Here is a 14,487-nt window from a genome sequence, read left to right on the forward strand (position 1 = left end):
TCTCTGGTCCAGGACTCAATCCAGGACCAGCCACCACATTTAGTTGTCAAATCTCCAGTTATGTTTTAGTCTGATGCCATTTCTCAGCCTTTCTTTGCTTTTTATGACCTTGACACCTTTAAAGAGTACAAGCAAGTCTTTTTTTTATTTGTAATGAATAATTTTTTGGGAGGGAGATACTTCAAGACTACATAAATATGTAATTCCTCACCATAATGAAGACACTTTCGATTCCAGTAAGTGGGTATAGATGGTTTTATCAAGATCTCTGTGATGCTGTTGTATGGTGGTTTGTGATTTTGAGCTAAGGACATTTTCTTGTGAATATTGGTGTGGTGACCCTTGTCTCTCTTCTCAACAGAAGGCTCTATGGGCAGTGATCGTGGCAGCATTGTGGACACTGAGGAAGAGAAAGAAGAGGAGGTAAGGGCTGTTTGGTATGACCAGGTCACAGTGGGCAGCAAACTTAAGATGGGCCTAGCAGGTTGAGTAAATAGCATAACTGTGAATTCGTAATCTGCTTCTGTAAAGCTTTTAACAGTGATAGAAGCCACATTCTGATTATTTTTTCCCAAGGGTTAGATTTCCTTTTTGTCTTATGTACAATAATAAGGAAAGCTGCTTTAATCTCTTTCACTATTATCCTCTCTCCTACCTTACCACCAAATATCTCTTTCACCCAATGTATTTTTGAGAAGGGCAACTTAGATGTTTTGGTGGAATCTCTTCCTAGGATATAGTCTTAGAGTATATTCTGTCTTTAAATAATTCTAAGGAAAAAAAATCTACGTTTAAAATTTTTGTAAACCATAAAACCTAGAGCAGGATATACTGAAAGCAACCACTTACATTCTATTTTGCTGCTGCCTCTAGTGCCTTCATGTCCACAGAGCATAATCTCATTCCCTTGCCTAGAGTTTGAGGTTGTGGGCCTTGACTACAGTTGAATCTGCAGTTGTTCTTTAGATGGGATGTTCGTTATTGCAGGGGACACATCCATGTTGCAGGAGAGTCCTCGAGTATGGGATTTCTGAAAGGAGACAGTGTTGTGTGTGTGCTTTTCCCTTCCCATTGGTCCCGCTTTCTGCACTCTCCCTCCCCTGCCCTTCTTCCAGTCCTCCAAAGAAAAACCTAACAGCTGGAAATAAGCTTTTCTTAAGTACCTTCGTATAACAAAAGCAGTGCTCATTAGCGGAATCCCTTGCTTTTAGCCACCGATGTAGCACTTTACCAAGCTGCTGTTAGCAAATATTGATGTTCCCTTCTTGGAGCTAATGAAGTAGTTACCCTAATGAGAGGAAGTAGAGACAGTATAGTCCGAAATGTAAAATAACACAAACTGACTTTCAGTAATTTAGTTAAATGTGCAACTCTTACTTTAAATCCAAAGGCAAGAGTTGAAAGTGCAGGTGATATGAACAAATTGTCAGAGGCATTTAAGTGAACCACAAAAATTACATGTTAACTGGAACAACCCTTCACAATATTGCCAGCTACCCAGCTTATCTGCACCGTAATACTTAAAGTGACCAGTAGTCTGTACAAAGAGACAGAGTGTCAGAGCTTTTTCTCCACTTGACATAGAATCAGCCCGCCTCAGAGACTTAGACCTGAAATCATTTCTGTGCTTCTAGGTAAAGTCTGTTTAACAACAAAGCCTTTTTTTCCCCCAAAAGGAGTCAGACGAAGATTTTGCCAATCATAGTGACAATGATCAAAACCGGGTAAGGCTCATGTACTCAAGTGACTTCGTTTTTACATTTTAATTGAAGCATAGTTATATACTAAAATTACTTTGGAATGATTTATGACAAAGTAAGGATTTTTTTCATGTATACAATTTATTTTCCTTTAAGCATTTCATGTATTTAGGCTAACTACCTCCTTTGTATATTTTTTTTTTCAATTTTGCTTTATAGTTTATTTTTCTTAGAAAACAAAGAAGTAAAAAACAAAATTAGAAAACAGCCTCTAAAAAAAGACTCAGTTACTCAAACTGAACTACTTTGCATGAGTCCCTCTTCTGTTTTAAAATTGGAGACAATCTAGCAGTAACATTAATGAATATTCACAAGATGAAAACTTTGATCCTACTGTCTTAGCACAGTTATCTTAATTTTTGAATATTTGTCTAAGGGCATATTCTTGTCACAGTGTGCATCGTTTATTTTCTGCCGTTTTATGTTAACATTTTATAAATATTTCCTTATGTATTTATTTATTTATTTATTTTTTGAGACGGAGTTTTGCTCCTGTTGTCCGGGCTGGAGTGCAGTGGCATGATCTCAGCTCCCTGGAAACTCCGCCTCCTGGGTTCAAACAATTCTTCTGCCTCAGCCTCCCAAGTAGCTGGCATTACAGGTGCCCACCACCATGCTCGACTATTTTTTTTGTATTTTTAGTAGAGATGGGGTTTCACCATGTTGGCCAGAGTGATCTTGAACTTCTGACCTCAGGTAATCCATTCACCTTGGCCTCCCAAAGTGCTGGGATTACAGGCATGAGCCACCACACCTGCAAAATAGCCTTTGCAGTTTGCATTGTAAACTTCTATACTTTTAAACATACTGAATATGATACTGTCATGGTCTCTAAACGTATAAGGGAAAGAGTTTATTTCTAGAGTTGTACTTTTGATGTAATAATGTATTCAATATTTTCTTTTTCTTTTTTATTTTATTTATTTATTTATTTTTTTGAGACAGAGTCTCGCTCTGTTGCCTAGGCTGGAGTGCAGTGGTGTGATCTCAGTTCAATGCAGTCTCCGCCTAAAGGGTTAAGCAATTCTCATCCCTCAGCCTCCCTGAGTAGCTGGGACTACAGGTGTGTGACACCATGCCCAGCTAATTTTTTGTATTTTTAGTGGAGTCGGGGTCTTCCCATGTTTTCCAGGCTGGTCTTGAGCTCAGGCAGTCTGCCCACCTCACCCTCCCAGAGTACTGGGATTACAGGTATGAGCCACCATGCCCAGCCAATATTTTTATATATAGAAATCCTTTGCTTCTGTGAACTGTTTCTTCAGAATAAGGTGGTATAGACTTACATTAATAACTTAATGTCTGGTGGACATTCTACATTAAGTATTATGCATGTTGATTTTCCTACAATCTCATCAGTGGGGTGATTAAATTTTTTTTAGTTAAAAATTTGCGTTTGAATTTCATAACTGGGAAATATTTTTTTCACAAAAATGTTTAACTATCAAATGATGGATTTTACACTTTCTGGTTGGTACTGTATTTTCCTGGTTGTATTCATAAATGTTGATCTTTATAATTTTAATGATCAGTCTTCACAGGATATTTGTTTCTGTGGAATTTCCTATTAACATCTGTAAATACAAAGAGTTTTTCTTTTCTTTCATTTTTTTTTTTTTTTTTTGAGACGGAGTCTCTCTCTGTTACCCAGGTTGGAGTGCAGTGGCACGATCTTGGCTCACTACAACCTCCACCTCCTGGGTTCAAGTGATTCTTGTGCCTCAGCCTCCCGCATAGCTGGGATTACAGGCATGCGCCACCATACCCAGCTAGTTTTTATATTTTTAGTGGAGACAGGGTATCGCCATGTTGGCCAGGCTGGTGTTGAACTCCTGACCTCAGGTGATACACCTGCCTCAGCCTCCCACAGTGTTGGGATTACAGGCGTGAGCCACCATGCCCAGCCACAAACAGTTTTTCAAAAACAGTACTGTATAGAGAGTAAAAGCACTAGCTTATGCAACAGGTTGGTTTTGTGTGCTGCAGCTAACCTCAAAGTTGTAAGGATTAAATTAGATAATAAAGTGCTTTTAGTAACATGCCTGGCACAGTTCGTTGATTCAGACATTGAGAAAAAAATTTTTAAATTATGCATGGTAGTGTGTACCTTTGGAAAAATTAGAACTTAACAGATAAGGCTAAGTTTGAGCCTTCCAGTCCTTTCCTTCGCTGCATACTCTTCAGAGGTAACTGGGATCGTGCTCTGGGAGCATGTCTTTCCAAGTCTGTTTCTTTGCTTTTATAAATACATCTGTTTCCATAGAAATGCTGTAGTGTTTGCAGAGGGGTCGTGGTATCATCCTGGATTTGTTATTCTGCTAATTGTTACAGCTTTTACCTTTTAACTATTATTCAGTATTCTTACTAAGGTAAGACTATGCTGATTTTGTTTATATTTCTCTAGTAAAAGGCTGTGCGCGGTGGCTCATGCCTGTAATCCCAGTGTTTTGGGAAGCCAAGGCGGTCAGATCACCTGAGGTCAGGAGTTTGAGACCAGCCTGGCTAACATGGCGAAACCCTCTCTCTACAAAAATACAAAAATTAGCCAAGCATGGTGGCAGGCACCTGTAAGCCCAGCTACTCAGAGGGTTGAGGCAGGAGAATGGCTTGAACCTAGGAGGCGGAGGTTGCAGTGAGTTGAGATCACGCTGATACACTCCAGACGGGGTGACAGAGCAAGACTCCATCTCAAAAATGTGTGTGTGTGTGTATATATATATATATATATATATTTTTTTTTAATTTAGATTTGAAGTAAATCTTGTGCATTATTTGTTCCAGCACATCTTTTGCTTCATAACTTGCTGCGTCATGATTATGATTATTATTTTTAAAAGCTGTTACCTTTTTGAAGGAGGAGCCTAAAGGCTGACAGTATCTCTTTAGCTTAATAACTAGTAGTTCTAATTTGGTATTTTATACTCTTAGCACACCACACAAATGAGTGATGAGGAAGAGGATGATGATGGCTGTGACCTTTTCGTTGACTCCGAGAAGGAGGAGGAAGATATTGAGGACATTGAAGAAAATACTAGACCTGTAAGGAAGATTGTAGTTGCTATCCCTTGGCAGGGTTTTAGAACCAATGACTTGTTTCTTTTATTGTCACTTACTTTGTACCTCTCTCATTTTTGCATATTTGTCATTTCATTTCCACTTTGGAAAATAATGGCAACCTTCTCAAATTGCCTCACAAGTACCACTTTCTTGTCCAGATATTATGGTTTTATGAGTCAGATCATTCAGAATATGTCTGGTTCCAGAGTTTGAAGACTGTAGTGGTCCTGTCTCTCTGCCCCTGCACTTTTTTCTTACTTTCTTATTTGGATTTTTAAGTATTAAAGTGAAGTATTAAAAAAATAAGGAAATAAAGAGCATCTCCCTTTGAAGGAACATTTTATGAGTCCTGTTCCTTGGGTGAGCTGTGTAGGGTATATATGTTTAAATTCATTTAATTAAACTGTTTTCTCCTCAGTTCAATTTCTTTGCTCTTGTATACACAACGTTGTTAGGTGTCCAAACTTGAAGTGTACTAGTTTGTTACAAAAAAGCAATTCTTTTGATTTCTCCTGCTGTAGAAAAGAAGCAGACCTACATCGTTTGCTGATGAGCTGGCTGCCCGCATCAAGGGGGATGCCGTGGGCCGAGTGGATGAGGAGCCTACAAGTGAGCCCCAGACGCACTGACGGGGAGTCGGGGAGGGGTAGTGCAGGGCCCTCTGCTGGCTTCATCAAAGGCGGATTTCCCTTTTTATTAGTAATTACTATGGCAGAAGAGGCTTAAATTGTAGCGCTTATTCCTTTTTTGGTTAGTGGACTCCTTTTGATAACTAAACACTGTGGACCCACAAGAAAAACGTACATGTACACATGTAGATAACACTTTACATATAATTTCAGGGGATTAATGGAAACCAGAGAACGATGGGTAACAGCTTAAGAATTCCTGTCTGAATATTTACTCCTGTATTTTGAACAAATAAGAATGTGCTATATAGCATATTCTAGTTATATAACAGAGTAGAAAGATAACATAATAATTCTTTCAACAAATACAATCCCGTTATGCACATGAGCCTGGTATGAAAGCAGAAGCCTTCGGCTGTACAAAGAGACTCTTGAGTGCCCACTATGGGCAGGGCAGGGGGTTCAGTGCTCTGGTGGAGCTGAGATGAAAGGCAGATGTCTTGCTCTTAGCTGTGAGTTATGAGGATGACAGATGTGGAAAGAACCAGGATGTGTATACTGAGGGAGGACTTAGTACTATTAAAACTGTGAACTATTCTTCAAGCCTTATCCTCAGGAGAAGCAAAACCTCGGAAGACACTCAAAGAGAAGAAGGAAAGGAGAACTCCTTCAGACGGTGGGCCTTTTCCCTCAATTTTGTTATTTTAGGAGCCCTTTGACTCAAGATTGTTGCTTACATAAATCATAAAGTACTGCTTTACATGCTGTTTTCCCTCTGACAAGTGGGTCTGTCTCCATTTACTTTGCTAAAGCCCCTGGGCTGGGCGCAGTGGCTCACGCCTGTAATCCCAGTGCTTTGGGAGGCCGAGGCGGCCGGATCACGAGGTCAGGAGTTTAAGACCAGCCTGACCAACATAGTGAAACCCCGTTTCTACTAAAAATACAAAAAATTAGCTTGGCGTGGTGGCAGGTGCCTGTAGTCCCAGCTACTTGGGAGTCTGAGGCAGGAGAATCGCTTGAACCTCGGAGGCAGAGGTTGCAGTGAGCCTTGATCACGCCACTGCATTCCAGCCTGGGTGACAGTGCGAGACTCGGTCTCAAAAACAAACAAAAGCCTCGGAAGGCATGTTTTGGAGTGCTGGGAGGAGATGTGGGTGTGGGGTAAAAATTCCTGTAGAGATTTAGTTTATTAGATTTTACAGCAATCATTTCTTGTCTTTCTAGAATTCTTTAGAAGTATAGAAACTTAGGGATCTCTAGCTTTTGTTTTCAGTAAAGGATACACCAGGCCTTTTCCTATTGAACAGCCATGTCCATTACATTTCGCTTGTCCCTGTGTCAGTCTGCAGATCCCTTTGTTTAGTCTGCCCTTCCTTCCCCCAGATTTGTGGGGAAATGGGTCTTGAATGTGACATCTGACCTGAATGCTTGCTTCAGAGTAAATCTAGATCCAGGGTGCTGACCTAGAGAATGAATGCTGTCTGCTGCAGACATTGACAGACTTGAGAGTGGAGGCCCAGAGAACCTTTTGAGTGTGTCAGTGGACTGTGCCAGGGGTTTAGTGTGAAATTCGTCAGACTGCCTCACGCTTTGTTAAATAGGGTCAGATAAACTCCATGCCAGTTTGGAGACGTTGCAGATGCCAACCCGGGAATTTGAGTTCTAGACCCATCTTTAATGCTCTCTGCAAAACACTGCTTTCTGTTTGCTAGATGAAGAGGATAACTTATTCGCACCCCCCAAGCTGACCGACGAGGACTTCTCGCCATTTGGCTCTCGAGGCGGCCTGTTCAGTGGGGGCAAGGGGCTCTTTGATGATGAGGACGAGGAGGTGAGTCCATGGTACCCAGCAACACTCCCTGCAGCTAGCTGTGTCGGGGGTCCACAGGGAAGAAATAGGCTTTGTTTGTTTACTGGGGGAAAAACAGCTCAGTTGGAAGTTGCTTCTAGTTTCATATTTTGCGACATTTTGAATTAAGAATCACTGAGTGAAAAATACCATATCCTTCTATCCTTTGTTAGGTGAGGAGAAGATATGCACGTGTTAATGTGAATAATTTACTAGGTGATTGTTTCTTGCCTTATCTGTTGTCTTCCGTGTTTGTTTTTAATTCCTGGACAGGCCTAAATTATTTTAGGATCTGATTTTACCGTAGTTATCACTTTGCAACTGATTTTCTGACAGAGTAGTAAATATGTAGCTTTAAATCTTGTGGGTTACTTTTCCTTAGAAATCCTCAAATGCAGCTATGCTTTCTCCTGGTTTTTAAAATTCTTTGTCATATACCTTATTACAACCAGAGTGACCTCTTCATGGAAGCCCCCCAGGATCGGCCAGCTGGAGGCTCTGTTAAGGATGGTAAGCTGGGGCTGGTCAGCTGCGTCTCGGTGTGCGGAGTTCCTTCTCACTAGGAGATGGAACCCCAGGGTTGTTCCCAAGCCTCGTTTCTGTGTTAAGCAGGAAGCTGTTGTTTTTACCTTGGTCCAATTGAAAGTAATTCATCTTCACTAATTGATGTCTTGGAAAAAACAGAGTACCATCTGTAAACTCGTATCACAGTCCTGCCTGTTTGTTAGGAGAGAACTCATAAAAAGTCAGATAAGAAAAGTACCCTAGAGCAGTGTTGAGGATGGTTTTCATTGAATGAAGTTTAATTTCAAGAAACATTTTTAACATTCTCTATAAAAGTTGGAGACCAGTAATTCCCCAACGCAGTGTGCATTAAAATCTTCTGTGCAGTTTGGTGTCTTTTTTGTATTTTTAGTAGAGACAGGGTTTCACCATGTTGGACAGTTGGACAGGCTGGTCTTAAACTCCTGTCCTCAAGTTATCACCCACCTTGGCCTCGCAAAATGCTGGGAATACAGGCATGAGCCACTGCACCTGGCCCATTTGTGCAGTTTTTTAAAAACACAAATACAAATATATTTTTTAACATACAAATGTCACTCAATAGGTTTGTGGTAGTTCTCCAGACTTGGGAATTAGTGATTCTAAGTGCCGAGTCTTCCCGGCACCCGCATCAGAGCTGGGCCTTGGAGGCCACTCCTTGTGCTTGCTGTGTGGGCTGCTAGCCTGGCTCTGCTCTGCTTTCTGCTGTCCGCGTTTTGGCATCAGTGACTTGCTTGGTTTCCCCCTTTGCTCTTACTGTCTATTTTTTTTTACTGACGACTCACCTTTTTGCGGTTCTTTTTTTGCTTGTTCATTCTCATCCAACTGGAATGGGTAGAGCTGGAACTGTTTGGGGGAGCCTTGGTCGTTCTGTCCCTGCCTCTGCCAGCTGTGCTCACCACCTCCCTTGGTGTCCCCCAGCTGACCCACTGCTGTGACTTGATCACAGTCAGCATGCTCTTCCTTTGGAGTCACAGCTCAGATTTTGTTAATCCCAAGAAAAATGTCCTGACATCGGTAGAGAGGAAAATACTAAAGAATTTTAAAATGGCTTGTTCAGGAAAAATTAGTTTCAAAAGGTCTGGTAGTAGCTGTGTGTTACATTGCACACGTTTCAGGAAGAAAATAGCAAGAAAAGTTATTTCCCTTGTGAAATGGTTATCACTTGCTTTCTCATTCTAGAGTCTTCCTCATCCAAACCTGGAAAGAAAATCCCAGCAGGAGCCGTTTCTGTATTTTTAGGTAACATAACTTAAGGTTTGTTTTCTAAAAACTGTACAAATACTGTTTTTTCATTTTCAAAATTATCTTCTAAAGCCTGGCTGGGGACGAGAAAACACCTGGGAGCTTCAAAGGGCTTTGAGCAGCTTATAGAAAGAGCTCATTTCCTGATGTTAGCTCTTATTCTCCTAGAGCTCAGTGGCCTTGGACTTTTTTGTGTGTGAATGACCTGGTGATTCTCCATGGTGAGATGTTCTGTAGCAGTAATGGATAGAGGCTATCTGGCCCCGTTAACGCACTTTGTGGATTAACTGAAATGAAAAGTACTTGGTGGGTGATAATTATTTTCTGTAAATCCAACAGGCGCACACTGGCTCACAGCTGTGGCTGTCTTGTCCCTCCGCCCACAGGAGACACGGATGTGTTTGGTGCTGCCTCCGTTCCATCACTGAAGGAGCCCGAGAAGCCTGAGCAGCCCACTCCAAGGAAAAGCCCCTACGTTCCCCCTCCCACTGGCCTCTTTGATGATGATGATGATGACGACGACTTTTTCTCGGCACCCCGCAGCAAACCTTCCAAAACAGGTACCTGCTCCTGCCTCTGTTTCTGGGACTTCAGCCAGAAAAAGAATGTTGCCTAAAAAGGACTTAAGCTCCCCTAGTTTTGTATCTCTTATAGTACCAGAATCCCTTCTCCAGCATTCCTGTCATTGAACTGTTGTGTCTGTACTTACATAGGTGTGGTGCCTGGCAGGTCTGTTTTGTAAACCAATCTTTTCTGCTCTGTATGCTGATTACTATGATTATTTTCCCTATAGAGAGCAGAAATCCTTTTCCCTATAATTTTTGCTTGCAATTTCCAGTTCTGACCTTTTGTATTGTAAAGTTTTAATCATACTTTCTTCCAGCCGACCTTAGTTAATTACATGAGCTACACGTTGCATGCTGGCCGTTTAGTTCCCAGCTTCTCTTCTCTCTGCCAAAATGCTCGGGTGGCCTTGGTCTTTCCTCAGATGATGGGGTTTTCATCCCCTTGGCCACTTTGGCGTTCTCCTTCCTTTTCCTCTTAAATGTAAGTCCTGTGTTCCTGAAGTCATTCCTGTAAATCATTTGTTTTTAAATGTGCAGATGAATCTCCCAGAGGCTTTTGTCAAAATGAAGATTCCGATTCAGTAGGTCCAGGGTGGGGCCTGAGAATTTACATTTCCAGCAAGCTTCATGGTCTGTAGATCACACTTGGAATAGCAAGACAGATTCGTTGACTGCTTTTCTGGAAAAGAAAGGTAGCTCCCTAAGGTGCACAAGATTTTCAGCAAGTTGAAAAAATAAAAAAGGATGGTATAGGAATAGATGGAACTGAATATATTTAGAAGCAGACTGTCTGGACTCACTCTCCTTTTCAAACGTTAGATGTAGAAAGTAAGGATGGAAGCCGAAGTGTGAGGGAAAACGATAGCCTAGTTAATCTAGAAAGAGTGCAAATGGATACAGAATGCACGCAGGTCTCAGTGAAGTTGACAGTGAGTGAAGGTANGAGCTGAGATCATGCCAAAGCACTCCAGCCAAGTGACAGAGTGAGACTCAGTCTAAAAAAAGAAGTACAACTATCATTCTCAAAAATAAATGGAGAGGTTGTCCCTTCAAGGAAAATAAGTATTTGTTCCCAACGATAAAATGTAAGCTTTCCTGAGGACTTTGAAAAACTTCTTCCTGCTACTAGGCTTGACAGCTTTTCAATAGTTAAAGGTGTTTTAAAGTAAGATTGGTGGTTAAACTAAAAGTGATTTTTGACATAATAAAACATAAACCAATATATTCCAAGTAACTAATGCATAACATTAGAAATGCAAGTATGGGAGGAAAGATCCATTTACTGTGCAAGAAAGATCAATGAGTACTGATGGAATACATTTATTAACATGGAAAATGCCACTGTAACTAATTTAAGAAACTAGCACTTGTGAAGTTTTGATTTAGTATTAAAGAATACCCATAACTAGGCAGTTAATATTTTTAAAGTTAAAACTTTAAAAATACACCTTTTACCAGCTACATATTTATATGAGGTTAGGTCATCTTACTAGTGCTTTTTTTCTTTTTTTGAGACAGAGTCTCCCTCTGTCACCTAGGCTGGGGTGCAATGGCGAGATCTCAGCTCACTGCAACCTCTGCCTCCCAGGTTCAAGCGATTCTCTGGTCTCAACCTCCCAAGTAGCTGGGACTACAGGCAAGCACCACCATGCCCAGTCATTTTTTGTACTTTTAGTAGAGGCGGGTTTCACCATGTTAGTGGGGCTGCTCTCAAACTCCTGATCTCAAGTGATCCACCCATCTCGGCCTCCCAAAGTGCTGAGATTACAGGTGTGAACCACTGCGCCCAGCCATCTTATTTTTTTTATTTTTATTTTTTTGAGACAGAGTCTTGCTCTGTCACCCAGGCTGGAGTGCAGTGATGCAATCTCAGCTCACCGCAAACTCCGCCTCCCAGGTTCAAGCTGTTCTCCTGCCTCAGCCTCCAGAATAGCTGGGACTACAGTGCGTGCCACCACGCCTGGCTAAGTTTTTGTATTTTTAGTAGAGATGGCGTTTCTCCATGTTACCCAGGATGGTCTCCATCTCCTGACCTTGTGATCTGCCCGCATCAGCCTCCCAAAGTGCTGGGATTACAGGAGTGAGCCACTGCGCCCAGCCTCTTATTGCTTCTTTAAAGCAAATTGCAAAGAAAGATCTAGAGAATCCAGTTGTCTCCTATTAAGCTCAACATGAGAGACTTTAAATAATATAAATACATGACACACTTTTTACTCAACTTTTTATTGTAGAAAAGTTATTTTTCAGTGGAAAATTTCTGTTAAAAATATTGTTCTCAAGGAATATTTTCTGGTATTACAACCTGGGTCAGGGTTACTACTGACATCTAGTTGGTAGAGGCCATGAAAGCTGCTAAACTCTCTGCAATGCACAGGACAGTCCTCACAACAAAGCATTATCTAGCTCATAATATCAACAGTGGTAAGGCTGTGAAATCTAAACTAAAAAGATTTTGAAAAAAAATCTCAGTTTTCTGTTTCTACCACAGTCAATATCAATATAATCAACATAAACACACTCTTTGAGATGCTCAATCATTTAAGAATTAAGAGTCTTAAGGAATAAAGAACACAAATAATTTGCTTCAATATTTTAGCAGGCACAATACAGCTTATGATGTCTACAGCTGTGACCTAACACTGAGCTTGATATCTTGCAAAGTAATTAGCCAGAATAACAAGACAGGTTTCTAAAAAGCTCACCTTTGCGTGATATCATGATGTATCTCCAAGGTCACTCTGTGGAAGGAAAAACAATTCACAACAATAGATGTTACCATTTGTTAGGCCTGAAGACATTTTTTAAAAAGGGGGCAGAGGAAACTCTCCTAGCGGCCCTGAAATTCAAATCTTCTAGTTCAGAACAGCACCATAAGGGCACTTTGTTTTCATTTCTTGGTTTTTCACAAAAATATAAGAACCAAAATGTGAGGCAATATGCTGTTAAGAAGACATTCTTCTGTTGATGATTGTAATATATAAATAATAACAGATTTCCCCGTTATATGCTCTTCTACCCACAAAACCTTTCGTCCCATGTGATTTATTTTATATGTTTGTTTATTTTTTGACGTAGAGTCTCACTCTGTTGCTCAGACTGGAGTGCAGTGGTGCGATCCTGGCTCACCACAACCTCCATCTCTGAGGTTCAAGCGATTCTCATGCCTCAGCCTCTCAAGTAGCTGGGACTACAGCTTTGCACCACTATGCCCAGGTAATTTTTTTGTTTTGTTTTGTTTTTGGGATGGAGTTTCACTCTTGTTGCCCAAGCTTGAGTGCAATGGTGCGATCTTGGCTCACCACAACCTCTGCCTCCCAGATTCCAGCCATTCTCCTGCCTCAGCCTCCCAAGTAGCTGGGATTACAGGCATGAGCCACCACACCCAGCTAATTTTGTAGAATGAGGCTCAAAACAACTGAGGGAAGGCAAATCTCAATTTTAGTTACTAGGTCTACACAATATTAGCACTTTTTAAAAAGCCTGTAACATTAGCATGTAAGATGGATATGTCTATAGTGCTTCAAGTAGTTTTCATCTCTGAAATAATTTCACAATCACAGAATTTAAAGTTACATGCTGGAAAGGACCAATGACCTTACATGATATTTAATTCAACACTCATTTTACAGATCAGGGAAACAAACCTTAAAACTGACTTGCCCAAGGTCCCACCAAATAGGAGCAGTTTCTCGTCCTAAACTCAGATTAAGCCGTGGCTCTCCAACTTTGCTGCACATTAAAATCACCTGAGAAGCTTTAATAACGGCCTCATCTTCAACATGAGACATTTTAATGTAATTAGTGTTGGGAATGACTCTGGGCATCAAGATTGTTGGTAGAAGTTTCCCAGGTGATTTCAATGTGCAGCAAAGTTTGGAATGATTGAGCTGGGGTGAAAATCAGAATCTTCTGGGATGCCTTTCTTCACATAAAGATGCCTCACATCCATCCCTATTTTCCTAAAAGGCTTCTCAGTGCCTAGAGATAGAGGGAAAGTGGAGCTGGGAAGATACATGTGTTTGCAGACCTGTATTTTGAAAAAAAACCTTGCATAAGTGATCTCAGTGAGTTCCACCTATCCCACTGACAACACTGCACTACTGACTCATCATAAACATTTTTCAGAATCTTTTCTTGAAGCCAATTTGCCCTATTCATTTGCTTAATAAACCTTTATTTCACCAATAGTTAATATACCAAATAATTATTTCTCAAACTTGCTGATGGCAAATTAAAACTTACTTTACTTTCAAAAGTAGACTTCCAAAAAGTAGAATAATGAGGAAAAAAGCATGAAATTTGTTTAAGCAAGATTAATCTTCAAAGGTACTTTTGAATTGTATGCTAACACATCAAAATCTTTTGAACTCAAAGAAGCCAGGGACTCTAGTCAAAGTAGTTTTGGTGTATGTGTGCTCAAAGATTTCAGAGACTTGGCTGACTACAGACATTTAGTGATTACTCAGTAGGTCCCAAAGCTCAGGACTTGAGACAGAGTTTGAGTCCAGTTTTTGCTGAAACACAATTTCATCACAACTATTGTTAAAAGGGAGAGAAGAAAGTGACATTATTATGAGTGTAAACTTGCCATTTTTAATTGAAGTAAAAGTTACTGACAATTGAATTAGCTAAAAAGGCTAGTGCATTTGAAACAAAATGGTTTATAAGCTAGTTATGTTTACAGAATGAAAAGTAAAATTAAAGATAAAGACATTAATATTCTAAATTACTACTTTCCAAACTGTGTTCTAAAAATCAACACTCATAACCCAAGGAGATGATAATAACGTACAATGGAAAGCCCTTATGGAGCTGGTGCTGGTGTTGGTTGTTGTTCCTTT

General features: G+C 40.5%; 1 protein-coding gene across 1 annotated transcript in view; it reads left to right on the forward strand.

The window, feature by feature from the left end:
- The window catches only part of LOC112631028 (WASH complex subunit 2A-like), a 31,166-nt gene extending 17,465 nt beyond the window's left edge, over positions 1-13,701 (forward strand). Inside the window, exons 7-17 of the mRNA XM_025395531.1 lie at positions 362-423; positions 1,677-1,724; positions 4,686-4,796; positions 5,336-5,423; positions 6,048-6,119; positions 7,156-7,274; positions 7,745-7,802; positions 9,018-9,077; positions 9,467-9,640; positions 10,466-10,585; positions 13,613-13,701. Of these exons, the coding sequence (XP_025251316.1) occupies positions 362-423; positions 1,677-1,724; positions 4,686-4,796; positions 5,336-5,423; positions 6,048-6,119; positions 7,156-7,274; positions 7,745-7,802; positions 9,018-9,077; positions 9,467-9,640; positions 10,466-10,585; positions 13,613-13,701 (1,001 nt within the window). The remainder of the gene's footprint in view (positions 1-361; positions 424-1,676; positions 1,725-4,685; positions 4,797-5,335; positions 5,424-6,047; positions 6,120-7,155; positions 7,275-7,744; positions 7,803-9,017; positions 9,078-9,466; positions 9,641-10,465; positions 10,586-13,612) is intronic.
- Positions 13,702-14,487: the final 786 nt, after the last annotated feature.

The sequence above is a fragment of the Theropithecus gelada genome, chromosome 9 (assembly GCF_003255815.1).
Source record: "Theropithecus gelada isolate Dixy chromosome 9, Tgel_1.0, whole genome shotgun sequence".
Taxonomy (NCBI): Eukaryota; Metazoa; Chordata; class Mammalia; order Primates; family Cercopithecidae; genus Theropithecus; species Theropithecus gelada.